General features: G+C 52.6%; 1 protein-coding gene across 1 annotated transcript in view; it reads right to left on the bottom strand.

Annotated features, from left to right (window-relative positions):
* LOC119091361 (tumor protein p53-inducible protein 11) overlaps positions 1–15,229 on the bottom strand; it is an 81,877-nt gene that overhangs the window by 24,357 nt on the left and 42,291 nt on the right. The window contains exons 4-5 of the mRNA XM_037214110.1: positions 5,765–5,981; positions 5,297–5,424 (exon numbers count right to left, since the gene is read on the bottom strand). Of these exons, the coding sequence (XP_037070005.1) occupies positions 5,297–5,424; positions 5,765–5,981 (345 nt within the window). The remainder of the gene's footprint in view (positions 1–5,296; positions 5,425–5,764; positions 5,982–15,229) is intronic.

Raw genomic sequence — 15,229 nt, 5'->3', positions numbered from 1 at the left:
TGCCAGTCTTCTGCACTGGAATCTGGGGCTGGTGCGTCGCCCATTGCCAGAAGGCAACGGCATTCTTGTGCGTACTGGCAGATAAAGCTAGATCCTTTCATTTTGCTGCTTTTTTTGTACTCAAGAAGCGCAAAACAAGGTTTTACAGTTTATGACCGTTTTAAAGCACTTATTTCTTCACCCGCCACGTGAGGGTTACAAGCGGCATTGTTCCTTGGCCGGTTCGTTGGAAGCGATAGAATGCACACTTAGCCATGGAGATACCGAACACAGAATTAATACACGTTTGATTTAGAGCCAGCTTGTGCCCTTGTTTGCGTTTTACTTGTTTCAAGCCATAGGTTTGAAAATCCTTCTGTCCTGCCCATTAGAGCCAGGCGGCCACACGCTGACCACCCGCAATCAGGACCGGCAGGTAGCCAGAATTTCCCTCATGAAGGATGCTACAGTTTCTCCCAAACCCTGCGAACTTCGACAAAACTCTGCGAAATCGTCCAGTATCTTGTATAAACACCTTGGCTCTGAAGAGGGTGAGAACTGTGCCCAATGACACAGCAATCTCGACACGGTCGTCTTGGTCCCCGCTTGGCCATGTTCCTACCTACGACCATGCCACGGTCTTATAACCAATCACAGTCAGTCACAAAAGAGCATAATTTACGGATCGCCTCAAGACAAGCGCCTGCATTTTGTGGTCTGCGAAGAGTGGAACAGGACCTTCTACGGCCGCTTGCACTGTGCCTCATCACCCGTTCTTCTTCGTCAGCCGGCCGCCAGGGCCCAGTGGGCCACCCGGCCGCCACGTGACCACGTCCCCGGGGTAGCCAGCCCCGGTTTAAGGTCAGGAAAAGCCACTCAAATAAAGGATACAAGTCGACGCTAATGGTCAAAACTGACTAACGCTCTGTGCGATGACCACGAGGGCAAAGGTTAGGAACAAATGCAGGTGTAGTTCCACTGTGGGCGTGGAAACACACCTGCACATTGTGGGCTTCACGCGGTTTTTTTGCTGATTCCGATCAGGCACATACGTGTACTGTACACTGACACCTTCCATTTTTCGCCCAAACTACGTACCTGTCCAAAGTGGCGCGCCGCTCGATGCGTGCCAGGTCGTACGATCGCCTTGTTCTGAAGTATCACACCGACATGAGCTACTGTTTGCAAATACCGTACTGCAGTTTCAATTAGTGGAATTGGGCCAATACCACCCTCGTGATTTACATTTGTGACCGGAGCTCTTCTGTCATGGCCACCGTGCACAGGCGGGGCGTGGTTTAAATTTGTGACCGGAGCTCTTCTGTCATGGCCACCGTGCACAGGCGGGGCGTGGTTTAAATTTGTGACCGGAGCTCTTCTGTCATGGCCGCCGCGCACGGGCGGGGCAGTCAGAATGACTGCTTTTTTAGGACCAAATCATAGCCTAATTCGCAGTACACCAACACACTGTGAACAGACTACAGGTGTCACAAAGGCTAATACGTACAGCACCTATTAGACTACACGTTTTAGCCTAGCCTTCGTCGTCTACCCTGACGCGGAAAGTATTCGCCTCAGCTGCGTAACGACATATTCACTCGGCTATCCGCACAACATGTCATCAGATTTATGCTGTTGGACGCGAAATGTCAAGCCAAAACACTTTTATTGATGATCAAACCATGAGACTATATTCCTTAGCATCCGGTTAAAAAAACTGCTGCCGATCCTGATGGGATGCTTAAGCCCCATCAGTCCTTTGACTGCGCCCCTGGCCATACGTAAGCCCCACCAGTCCTTTGACTGCGCCCCTGGCCGTACGTAAGCCCCATCAGTCCTTTGACTGCGCCCCTGGCCATACGTAAGCCCCATCAGTCCTTTGACTGCGCCCCTGGCCATACGTAAGCCCCATCAGTCCTTTGACTGCGCCCCTGGCTATACGTAAGCCCCATCAGTCCTTTGACTGCGCCCCTGGCCATACGTAAGCCCCACCAGTCCTTTGACTGCGCCCCTGGCCGTACGTAATCTCCATCAGTCCTTTGACTGCGCCCCTGGCCGTACGTAAGCCCCATCAGTCCTTTGACTGCACCACTGGCCGTACGTAAGCCCCATCAGTCCTTTGACTGCGCCCCTGGCCGTACGTAAGCCCTAACAGTCCTTTGACTGCGCCCCTGGCCGTGCGTAAGCCCCACCAGTCCTTTGACTGCGCCCCTGGCCGTACGTAAGCCCCAGCAGTCCTTTGACAGCGCCCCTGGCCGTACGTAAGCCCCAACAGTCCTTTGACCGCGCCCCTGGCCGTGCATAAGCCCCATCAGTACTTTGACTGCGCCCCTAGCCGTACGTAAGCTAAACCTTAATCACATTGTAGCCTAGAAATGCCGATGTCAGTCGCGCATTCTGACCTCTGTTGTCGGTGTCAGCCGCGCGTTCTGACCCCCTTAGCAGATGCCAGCCGCACGTTCTGACCCCTGCCGTCGGTGTCAACCGTAAATTCCGGCCCCTATAGTCAGTGTCAGTCGCTCATTCTGATACCTAAAATAGGTATCAGCCGCGCATTTTGACTCCTCTCGTCGATGTCAGTCGCACATTCTGACCCCTATATCTTTAACCACGCGCTCAGTGTTCCTGTTAGTTTTTTGTCCAGGTCATCCGTTCCTCCGTGCACTGACATGTTTTGGTCTCGCGCTTGACCTGTGTCCGTGTCACCCCCATGCGCCGACATGCGTCAGTGGCGACCTCGTTTGCTAACCCGTGTCTGTGTCGGCCCTCCATGGCGTTTGTTGCTGTCGGTCTCGTGCCAGGACCGACGCCCGTATGGGTCTAGCTCTCTGGCGTTTGCTCGTGTTCGCGTCCGGTCAGCTGACCTCTCTGTTACCGGCATCCCCATTTCTTCTTAACGAAGATTCCGCCGCAGGGTACCGTAACGTATTCGTTATCGTCATAATATCCTCAAACATATATCATTGTGGTATAGTGTTATCTACTTACGATGGGAACTCATTTTTCAGAAAGGGAACTGCGATTAATCTAGACTTGGTGGTAGACAACGGTGGCTAGGCTTTCCACACCAAGGCGGCCCCGTAAACTCCGTCCATACCGGCACCGCGGTGATCGGGGCACAGTGTCCAAAGCCACGGCGAAGGTCTAAAGCTTCGCGGGTTTGAGGTTTGTGCGAATGTTGTTCGTCTATAATACCAACCAAGCCCCTAATGACCTGCCATAGCAATCTTCGTGCATAAATAAGCTCTGATGGAGGGAGGGGGAGAAGGGACCCGCAGCACAGGAAAGGAAATGCCGGAAAACAGCGAGCACTTGAAAAAGGAAAGAAAGTGATGGCTGCTCGCGCGATGATCCGTATGAATATGACAGCTCAGCTCGCCTCACCCGATGAGAACACTGCTGCGTACGACGAATACGTGCTTTGACTTCGAACACAAAATGCTCAGATGGTACGCCATGCAGTTGCCAACGGCCGAGGTAAGCACTGACGTGACAATGAACAGGTGCATCGCAAAGATCTAAATGTACCTCAATAGCGAGGACGCATTTTTTCTTTGGTTGTATTTGCTCTGGTTTTTGCCTCACTTGTGAGTGGGACGTGTGCTAAATGTTGAAACTGTCCACTGCTTGGTGTAGGTTTAATGCTTTCCAGTGCCAACAATAATCCCTCATATGCATGCTTTCACATGCAAGTTGGCAAAATCATCCATGAACAATACATCATTCGCCTAATCAGCCACCCATCCCATACCGGGGCTGTACCAATCCCATATCGGGGCTGTGCCCATCCCATGCCGGGGCTGTGCCCATTCCATACCGGGGCTGTGCCCATTCCTTTTCGGGACTGTACCCACACATGCAGTATCCTACTTCATATGTATATTATGCACATGTGCTATATGAGTTGATACTCGAAGCCATGCTTTTCTCAATAAACCGTCTCTCTCTCTCTCTCTCTCTCTCTCTCTCTCTCTCTCTCTCTCTCTCTCTCTCTTCTCTCTCTCTCTCTCTCTCTCTCTCTCTCTCTCTCTCTCTCTCTCTCTCTCTCTCTCTCTCTCTCTCTCTCTCTCTCCTCTCTCTCTCTTCTCTCTCTCTCTCTCTCTCTCTCTCTCTCTCTCTCTCTCTCTCTCTCTCTCTCTCTCTCTCTCTCTCTCCACTTGAAGCGACACGTGCCGTGCTCGAGACTAGCTTCGAAAACAGTGCCACTGCCCGCCCCTCGGGCCGCTGCTGGCGCTCCGCCGGTCGCCCAGTGCGAGATGATCATATGACTTGTGGACGGCATAACCGACCACTTGTGGACGGCATACCCGACCACACCGAGCGCTTGGTCTCCTGTTACCTCCGCCCTGGTCGCCCGCATCTGAGACCAGACCTTGTCTCATTGGGGCTTTACGACGCACTCAGCTGCTGCGGATGTATGGCGTCGCCTGCTTCTCGCCCTGGCAGAAAGGGCGGGCACCGCGGGGAATCGAGCCCGGTACCTCTGGTTTCCCAGGCGCGCAGTGGTTAACGCAGACCCGCTAGCCAATACGCTACCGGCACCCCCTGCGACCAGACCCTAAAGCGAGTTTTTCACATTTAAGGATATTGAGAAACTTATCAGATATGATGGAACAAACTCACTTATAACCATTAGTGTTCTTTTTAAGTGGAAAAGACTGCTCTAGGCAGTACAATTCTGTTAGTAAATATACTCCTCAATGCGTCATGGTTTGATTACGCCATCGTACCTCATACAACATTGAGAGCCAATTGACGGCCGTGGTATCTGGAAATCGCACACACAAACGCTGGATAAGAACACCTCTACACATAAATCTTTCTTGGCACTGATCGCCGCATGGCTTATGGAACGGCAGGGTTTGAATGGCCTTATTAAGACGTCATAAATGTCAAGCTGATTTTGAAATACTCTCCCCTAAATACCTTTCCCTATTTTCGCCAGCGTGTAGCTAATAATCTAGGGGCTTAGGTCTCAGGAAGGGCAGGATTGTGATCAGCACGGAAAGGTCTTTAAGATGACTACTTCAGTTAAAAAACCCGTTTAAGTGTGGAACACTCCCTTTAAAAACGATGCAGCGGGCGAACCCATAGTCTGCCTTCTAACGCACGCGACGGGCAGCACACATCGGTCCTCGCTTTCACTAACACGACCATCGATTTGGACCTGCGTCAGCCAGCGTCGGTCGTGCACGACTGAGCCGCCATGTAGGCGGGAGCTGGGCTGGAGTTCAATCCGTACTAAGCAGCTGTTTCACAAGATAGATACTTACGGCGAAAACCCGCGCAGCAAGCCTGAGCCCGCCCGGTGCCTCACCGTCTGGAAGATCGAGGTCAGCTGAGTGCCGAACGCGCAGGCGTCCGTCAGGATGAGCACGCCCAAGCCGCTGCGGATGATAACCTTGTCCGAGGTGGCGTACACCGCGTACAGCAGGTGGCTCAGACCTGCAGCGGCGGAGCATGACGCGTCAGTCGGTCGGCATGGCGGGCTCTTTCAAGGGTGGGTTCGACACTTCATCGCGTATCGTTTTTGTGGACCGCCCATGACTGCGGTCTTCAAGTTCGCCGCCCAACGTCTAAATCTTCAGCAGAAATGAAACTCGGGCCACCCACGTGAAACTATGGAACTATGCTAGACGAGTCAGACTGTGGCCCCCTCGATCCTCCACTCAGTTCTGCAGGGCAAGACTGCTGACCGCTACGAATGCAAGGGCGTCACAGTGTTCCAGCTGCTACCACTCCAGCTATGAACGTGACGTTGGATCCCTACTACTGCCTACATCACCTATTAGCGTGATGCCGTAGCCCCTGCTGACCAGCGCCAGCGCCGGCGCGTCCTGCTGGGTGACGGCCAGCAGCTGCAGCTGGGCGGCCCAGGCCGGGCTGACCACCAGCAGGCCGCCGTGCAGACCCAAACCGCAGGTCAGCATCAGGTACCAGCCAAGCAGGCCGCGCGGAAAGCGCACGTACAGGTGCTCGTTATGGCCGAGCACCTGCGAGATCTGTCGACCGGGGGTGGCGGGTCAGACGCCGTCTCCGCGGTGGTGCACGCCAGGTCGGCCGGCGCCACGCACACCCAGTCAATTTAGGGTTAGTAGTGTTGGTAGGACGACCCACTGAACATATATGACACAGATTAAGAGGTAAAAATGATAAAAAGCCACCCGAAACACGCTGTTTATTGAATCATTGTGGCGCCGTGTAGAAGCTGACTTCCTCGAAAACACTCTGCGCAGTAAATTTTTATCTAGCATATGCCTGTGAAGGATACTGTTGTCAAAGCCGCTAACTCACTATTCTGACACTATTCCCAATATCGATATTTCCACGGAATATGACAAACAGCAAGCTAGCTGGTACGGACCAATGACACATTCCATGCAGCGAGTGTGTTGAAGCTTATCATTAGTATATATATATATATATATATATATATATATATATATATATATATATATATTTGGGGGATAAGGGACGTGAACGTAATTAACACTATTACCAATCATTTAGCCATCCAGCGGGCGTAAACGCCTGCCCTCCAGATGCCTGTGGTTGTGGTGTGGCGACTGGTAGAGTGAGGAACATCTTTCCCACTCTCAGCTCTCCCGGGCGTCTTGGGACGTCGTTTGGTGTCCTTGTCCCCTCAGGGCAGGGACACCAGATGAGGTCCCCGTCTCAGGCCAGTCTTCGGCGAGTACTAATACAGACAACACGTTTTGCCCCTGTCTCTGAACGATTCAGTGGTTTGCAGGCACGTCAATAACATCCACCTTTTCTATTCTCAAGAAGCATGCACATTTGGGTTAGTTTTGTCTCCTCTCACGATTCGCGTAGCAGTAGACCGGCACCGAACGTCTCCTGAGGTGGACCGACTAACTGTGCTTCCATACCGAGTACGCGCACTGCCAATGAAGGAAAACCTGCGCACTGGCATGAGAACATGTTGCAGTGGCAGCAAGAAAGCAAATGTGAGGAATCGGCGTCGGCATTTCGTTTTGGTGACTTCCGCTGGAATCAATCAAATTGATGGAGGACATCAAGTTGGCGCTTTCCCAAAGCAGAGAATCAACTGCACGAAAAGATAGTCTGGGACAGCTCACACTCGGCTGAAATATGATCCCCAAAACCAGAGGATCAACTGCCTGAAAAGAGAGCCTGGGAGAGGCGGGTAACAGTTCACAGTAAGGTTGAGTGAAACATGGGGGTGGTGTGACCATCGCGCACCACGCAGTCAAAGACTTCCCTCTATTTACGGCGACGCGTCCCGCGGCTACCAAATGCACTTTTCATATTCACATCAAAGAAACGCTCATTTGCCGTACACATGGGTCCTGGTGGTTTACCAGTAACACGCACGATTTTCACATTTTCCGCATTCAAAATGCCTTTTTCAGGTCAGCTTATCACCCAAATTCAAGTTTGACCACCCAACTCTAATCTGTTCCCCAACCTCGGAGATATAGTCATATATATGACTGCATGCACACTCTCGCGGGAGCTATTCTAGCATAGGATGGTTTGCTTCATTCCGATGTCATTTAAAAGATGTCGCGTCAAAACGATTCACCACTGTACCCTAGCACACAAGTTTCACCATGGTGTAAAACACATTTATTTTGACACGGACCCATTGAGGGACGCTTCGGTTTCAATTGCTGAATGACCATTAGAAAGCAATTGATCCGAATATTTTTAATTGCTATAATTCGTGGAGTGATTTTTTGTCAACGTAGACTTTGCGTTACACACACCCGCCACACCTCAACGGTGTGAATGCCGCTCGGACTAGGCGGAGCCGTGGTTCCACCCGCGTCAGCCGGCCCAACACTTCCAATCAGCGCGCAAGATCGACTCCGACGCCGCAGGATGGAGCGCGGCCACCTCTAGTCCACAGGGCGGAGCACGGCCACCTCTGGTCCACAGGGCGGAGCGCGGCCATCTCTGGTCCACAGGGCGGAGCGCGGCCATCTCTGGTCCACGGGACGGAGCGCGGCCACCTCTGGCCCAAGGGGCGGAGCGCGGCCACCTCTGGTCCACAGGGCGGAGCGCAGCCATCTCTGGTCCACGGGACGGAGCGCGGCCACCTCTGGTCCACGGGGCGGAGCGCGGCCACCTCTGGTCCACGGGGCGGAGCGCGGCCACTTCTGGTCCACGGGGCGGAGCGCTGCCACCTCTGGTCCACGGGGCGGAGCGCGGCCACCTCTGGCACCATCGCCTCGCCAGCTGACCCGCGTCCGTGCGCGCGCCCGCGGCCTCAGCGCGCGGCCCGTGGGAAATCTGCGGCGACTGGTGAGCGCTGCCCGGGCGGCGGCGCCGGAAGCCGGAGTAGCCGGTGCCGGGCAGCCAGGCTGATTGATGCCCCTATCGACCCGAAAGCGGATGGGTCAGGGATCAGAAGAGCGATTCTTAACAGACGATTTAGCTCTCGCACAAACACGTGACATGTGACCCGCATAACACGTGACATGTGCGATGTGCCCGCTCTCCTCCTCCGATCACTGAGGAGCAGCCCGGAGAGGTTCAAACCACGGATGACGACACTGGAGGTGAAGGACATGCACCCCGATTCTATTGGGGCGAGTTTTGTTCCCCCAATACCGTCCACAAAGTACAAGTCCTTGTGCTTTTTACCCAAAACATATCATTTCAGATCAAGTCACGGCTCCCTGCTTGTCGGCCCGCAATCGCCAGGACGTGGGGAATGTGAGGCTATGCGAGCACGTTAATTCTGTCCCATGAGCGGGTCTCAGAGGCTCCCATAAGGTTTTCCTGAATAACTGCTATGTGATTTTGAGCATGGTGCTGAGGTTTTAGGATACCCGAATTTATATCACTTTTACACGGTTTTACCCCAGTGTACGATGTTAAACATGGGGGAAGGTTGACCACGTAACTTGTAAAAGTACGCTGCGAACTTCTTGATATGCACCAGTCCATCCCATTATCCATGCAAAAAAGCAAATATTGATGATCTCAAAATGATACCGAAACATTGTCATACGCCAAGACCTGCACCTATGGTAGGCGATGTTACGGGCCAATCCGCCCCGATAGGGCAAAAACAGCATGGGCTTCTGGCAATCAGCGCACGCATTCACGGCCATTGCACAAACACAAATTGCCGAAAAAAAACTGTTGGCAGACGGCAGTAATGCCATCGTTCCTTACGCCTACACGAGCCAGGCTACGAGGGCATGACAGACGGCAGTAATGCCATCGTTCCTTACGTCTACACCAGCCAGGCTACGAGGGCATGACAGACGGCAGTAATGCCATCGTTCCTTACGCCTACACGAGCCAGGCTACGAGGGCATGACAGACGGCAGTAATGCCATCGTTCCTTACGCCTACACGAGCCAGGCTACGAGGGCATGACAGACGGCAGTAATGCCATCGTTCCTTACGCCTACACGAGCCAGGCTACGAGGGCATGACAGACGGCAGTAATGCCATCGTTCCTTACGCCTACACCAGCCAGGCTACGAGGGCATGACACGGTCTTTGGTCAATGTTCAAACCACATCATTATGGTCAGGGGCGCAAGGATTTCGCAACGGGGCTTGGGGAGCGGAGCACAACTCGAAATATTTCACTGAAAACAGAGGCGCGGGCAATCTCTTGCGTGCCTTAGAACAACAACGCATGTTCTCGATCTCCTTGCGCTTACGCGTCTACCTTGAGAGTTTTAAGTGCAAAATTTGGTGGGGAACATTACCCGCCATAAATTTGAAAGCGGGTGAGCACGAAACCCCACGGTTAAAACGTGTGTACATCCGCACTTACTGTGGTTGCTACCTTTGTTAAGATATCAGTTGTTGAGCGGTGCTTTCAAAGCTACATTTCGTTATAGTAGAATGTAATGCAGCTTGCGCCAGATTGTTCACTAGCCATCCAACCGCAGTTGCTACAGCCGCTCATTCACGGTCACGACATGGTTGACATGGAAAACTCAACAACGACATGCAAAACTGCACTTCAAGATCTATATTCATGGACGAAATGCATCTGAGTGTTTTGAAATGTGTTTGTTGCTGTTCATCGGAGATGGGTGTGCTTCTAAAAGATTTCAGAAAATCGCCATCACGTCCTGAGAGTTTCATGGGGTGAATCCACAAACAAAACTACTTATGTACTATTCTCAACGTTTTTATGAAGTTTCTCTTTCAATACCAATAAGTCTCGGCGACCCACATCACTCGTCGCTGAGATCGTTAAGCATCGTAATTGATATCATTTTTGTAGACATGGTAAGAGCATCTGAGACGACCTTTCAAAAAAGACCTGAATATTTCACCGCCCTAAAAGTCGTCTCGGAATCCTGCCTCTGACAGGGTCGCTCCGCCTCCAGCCATTTGGCGGCAATCATGTGCCTATTAGCTGCGGCCCAACTGCCCTGTGCCACGCCGCCCCACAACGCCGCCGATACGCGTCAGCGGCGGCCGGGTGGCAAAAACGCCGCCAAAGATTCTGGTGGATGTGACCGTTTCTGGCGATCAACCTCTCTCTGTACTTTACCGCCGATCCGCCGTCTCCTTCCTCGGCCCCTCTCGTTCGATCCGCCGTCTCCTCCCTCTGCCCCTCCCCGTCTGTCCCTCCCGGCCGATCCGCCCTCTCGTACCCACAACTCCCACCCAATCCGCCCTCCCTCCCCTCTTCCTCGTCCGCCCGATCCGCCCTCTCCTCTCCCAATATCCCACCCGATGTGCCCTCTTCTTTCCTTGCCCCACCCCTGGCAGATTATCCCTCTCCTCCCCATGCCGCTCTGAGCCTATCTCCCGAGCCTGCTTCCTCTCTAACCTCCCTCCGTCATGTCTAACCCGTCACCCTCAATCTGAGCCGATCTCCCGAGCCTGTTTCCTCTCTACCCTCCCTCCGTACTGTCTAACCCATCACCCTCACTCGCTTCGCTCGTCAACCAGCCTTGCCCAACGATATCCTGGCCACTCTTCCCCGCCGATCTCCTGGCCACTCATCACCGCCGATCTCCTGACCTCACTTCCCCGCCGATCTCCTGGCCACCCTTCCCCGCCAATCTCCTGGCCACTCTTCGCCGCCCAACCGCTGATCTGAACGCCACGAATGACCGCCTACCCTGCCTCTCCCTGCTATCACCGTATCCCACACGGACGAGTGAGGCCCGGCCGTCGCACACTCCGTCGTCCCGCAGGCGTGGTCAGCGCCGTCACAGAGCACGCTCGACGACGGCGCCGAGAGCGGCCGACGACCTAATTCTGCCACCTAGGCCAAGCACGCGGTCACAGTGGACTGACAGGGAGCCGCTAATGGTCCGGTCTGCGCGAGCGAGCGGGGCTGACTGGACCCGCGCCTCGGCGTTGCATACGGCCGTCGGCATACGAGCCGGGGTGGAAAGGCCGACACCGCCGCCGAACGAGCCGGAGCTGAGAGACCTTCACCGCCGCCGGACGAGCCGGAGCGGAGAGGCCGTCACCGCCGCCGAACGAGCCGGAGTGGAGAGACCGTCACCGCCGCCGGACGAGCCGGAGTGGAGACACGGTCACCGCCGCCGGACGAGCCGGAGTGGAGAGGTCGTCACCGCCGCCGGACGAGCCGGAGCGGAGAGACCGTCACCGCCGCCGGACGAGCCGGAGTGGAGAGACCGTCACCGCCGCCGGACGAGCCGGAGTGGAGAGGTCGTCTCCACTTGCGGCACCGCTCCCCACAGAAGGTTGCGGGCGAAAATGAGGCATTGAGAAGAATTTACGGAAGCTGGTCGATATCTTGGCGTGACGAAACTGGGATGCGACCAAAGACGTGAGATGTTCGTTTACTTTGAATGCAAATCGCAGGGTGCAAGTGGTGCTCCCAGGCTCACTGCCGGCGCGCTATCACGGGCACCATAGAAGAAAGCTCCGGAAATCTTGGAAGGACGTGGGTTCTGAGCATGCTGATTGCTTGCTTCAAAGTCTTCTCGTTAGCGTAACATTGGGAGCTGCGACTGCGAGTCAATTATAGAAGTTCAAATAATTGCTCGCATGTTCCTCCAACCCTCTGTAACGAGCAATAAGCCAATGCAGCAAATGCTAACTAAGCATTCGAAGTCTTTATTATTTTGCATCTAAAAGATGAAGGAGAAGTTTCAGTGAGAGGGTAATGCGTGGGCTTTCGCGACACGTTTTTAAATAAGTTAGGGTGGTCCCACACACCTACGATTCATGACTATGTGCATAAATGTCATTTTCTGCCCATTTGAGGCACGCCGCACGCGAACGTGCCGTAACTAAAAACAAAATACAATGGATCAAAAGGGTATTTTTGGTACCGCACTGTGCAGGGATCTCAACACAGCTTCCCGCACTTTGCCCCTTTTAGAAAGTTCTGGCGGGAGCGCTGAAGCGGCGCGAGCTGTGGCGGGAAGCGGAAGTCTGGCCCGACAGCCTCTGACACAGCCGTTTAAATCTGGCGTGGTGAGTCTGGCCCGACAGCCTCTGACACAGCCGTTTAAATCTGGCGAGGTGGTGAGGTTGCAAAGATGGTGAAAACCATGTCTGGATTTCTAAACGACGAGAGTCGAAGTACAATGGCGATTTTCCTCACCGTGCCAATGTCCAAGCGCGAGTGAGAGATGTTGGCTTTTCACAGCCGTGATCAGTGGGAAGATGACAGTTTCCGCGAATCATTGGTGTAAAAAGTGATATACGTCGTATAGTGATGAGAACAGTACCACTGGACCAAAATCCTGAACCCCTAATGTGCTTTCAGTGAATCAAATCGTTCAGTACCATTCGATTATCTTCTTCAAGCTATACCTTTGGGGTTAATCATCGCAGTCCGCTGTTGCGGCAAAAGATTCACAGGACAGTTGAATCGATAATCACGTCAGAAGGCAGGCCAGCTGGTGAGGAAAGCAAACGCTCAGCCAAACTTCATCATAGCCCCAATTTAATAACGCCACGAGAAGCCACCGGCCGCCACATACACTGTAGTTCCTCGCAAGTAGACAACCAGGACCTCTTCAGGCGCAGCGTGCTCAGTGCCCGACTGGTGAGCGCATCTATATGTCGTGACCTACATAAATTTGCCCTGAAATGTCGGAGAGTTGCCATCAAGACTGAGAGACTAGAGGCCAGAGGCAGTCGTTGGGTCATTTTGAGATTGTCCCAGTAGAACAGTAGAACAGTAGAACAGTAGGACAGTAGAAGCCCAGTTTTGTGGTCTCATGACATGACGTGACAGTCGCCCCATAACAAGTGGGGGCTGCACTCGATATCTACCCTTGTTGCCACCCGAACAAGCCGGCTGTCGCCTAAGGCCCTGAAACCCCCGGCTGTACATACCCTGACCTGATTCGCCATTCTTCACAACGCAGAAGGATTGGGTTGAATATGGTGGCGGTGGTAGTGTGTGTGTGGGGGGGGGGGGGAGGGGGATCGTGTCTCGTGCGCAAGATAATTAAACCATTTTTTTTATTGGTGCGAGGCACATGGAAGTTGGCGCGATAGTATGCGGATTATAGCTCTGTAAAAAGCAGGCTTTTAACACATGAAATATATGAACTAGTGGAATAAGTATGCCGTGGAGTGACTGTGATGTCAACGTACTTCGACGCGGGCTGGTTTTTTCTACCTCCCTGCGAAAGGTGCACAAGTGATTTTTAACACCACGGGTATCGAGTTGCATTATTTTGTGGGGTCCCTGCCCCCCCCCCCACCCAATGTTGAGTTGAACCCCCCTCCCCCAATGTTGGCTTCGCCCCCAACGGCTGGAATGCTACAAAAAAGTGGGCAAAAGATGATCACAGCAAAAATACTATCTTCTTTGATCTTCTGCGTGGTGGCGTCTCATATCACCCTCATAACAAAAAGTCATGGCTGCTCTCACCACGAGATGAAAATCGTAGCAGCTGAGTGGATTAACGATGCAGTTAACTTCACATACATAGCGCCATAAGACACGCAATGGTTTGTAAGGTTAAAGTGAAAAGCTCTGGAACATGGGGATGATCTAAGCCCTTCATTGCTAATCCCGTCCCCGTCCCCCACAACCGAAATACGTGCCGCCCTCCCCCATGACCGTCACAGAAAAGCGCCATCGGCGCCATAAGGTGGCCTCCAAAGGGGCGCCTTCGCGTACCGGCAAAAAGAGAAGCGTGCGTCCAGTGCCTGCTCCTTGGATCCAACCCTGGATGACTTACTGCATGACTGTTTAAATTAAAAACTTATAAAAGATACAAAGATTAAAAAACATATATTGCGTCTAGTGAAAATAAAGGGGGCTAAATCCGGGGAAAAAAATTTAGCGGAGGGTGGGTTGTCGGGCCTTCAGGTCTGTCCCCCAACAATTTACAAAAAAATGACACCCCTGTTCGATACGATATATGTTCAACATCATGCAAGTTAGAAGTGCATGCCATATGCAGAACTGAAGCCGCCTAAAACCGATGTTTTTTGTACTCACAATTAAACAAGTAGTTGGTCAGTTTATTCCGCTGAGGCACGCACCCCTCTCCGAGTTCCAGTTTGCTCAACACCAACAATCTGCAATCATTTTGGAAACAGAGCTCTACATGCCCATTTTGAAGCTTTGCTCGCAGACCTTACTTTTACTTTAAACTTACTTTAAACTACTGGCATGTTTTTAAGTGGGAACGACTGCTTTAAACAGCACAATTTCTCTATTTAGTAAATAAGCTCCTCAATGCGTTATTGTTTGGTAATGTTACGGTACGCTCCACAACATTGACTGACAGCCAGTTGACAGCCGTCATATCTGGAAATCGTGCTCACGAACACCAGATATGGACGACTCGACAACTATGTTTGTCTTGCCTTGATCACCGCATAGCTTATGAAATGGCATGATTTGAATGACGTAATTATGGCGTCATGGATACCTGGGTTACCCTGAAATAACCTAGCGCAAAAGTCTGCACATCTTCGCGGGTGTGTAGCTCAGAAACCGGAAGGGTTTAGTTCTTTAGCAGGGCAGGGCTGTGAATTGCATCCAATGATCTTTAAAATGGCGATTTCAGTTTAAAATCCCACTCAATTGTGGAACAATTCCTTTTGCCAGCTACCAACATGAAAATGCTTCCTAACAAGAACTCTCAAGTGGCGTGTTTGGATCCAGCCAGCTTTCAAGCCTGGTTACCTTGAGCGCGCTGGCCTATGATTAAACATCTGGAGCTTCAATACCGCCTTCTAAGAGCTGTTATTTTCTTGTAAACGCTCGCTTGATTTTGCCACTTTTTCCCAGATCAACTGAAATATTAGCAATACTACGCCAAAATGTA

This window comes from Pollicipes pollicipes, unplaced genomic scaffold (assembly GCF_011947565.3).
Source record: "Pollicipes pollicipes isolate AB1234 unplaced genomic scaffold, Ppol_2.1 Scaffold_3447;HRSCAF=4054_pilon_pilon_pilon, whole genome shotgun sequence".
NCBI classification, from domain to species: domain Eukaryota; kingdom Metazoa; phylum Arthropoda; class Thecostraca; order Pollicipedomorpha; family Pollicipedidae; genus Pollicipes; species Pollicipes pollicipes.
This window is presented reverse-complemented; position numbering and strand designations above follow the sequence as displayed.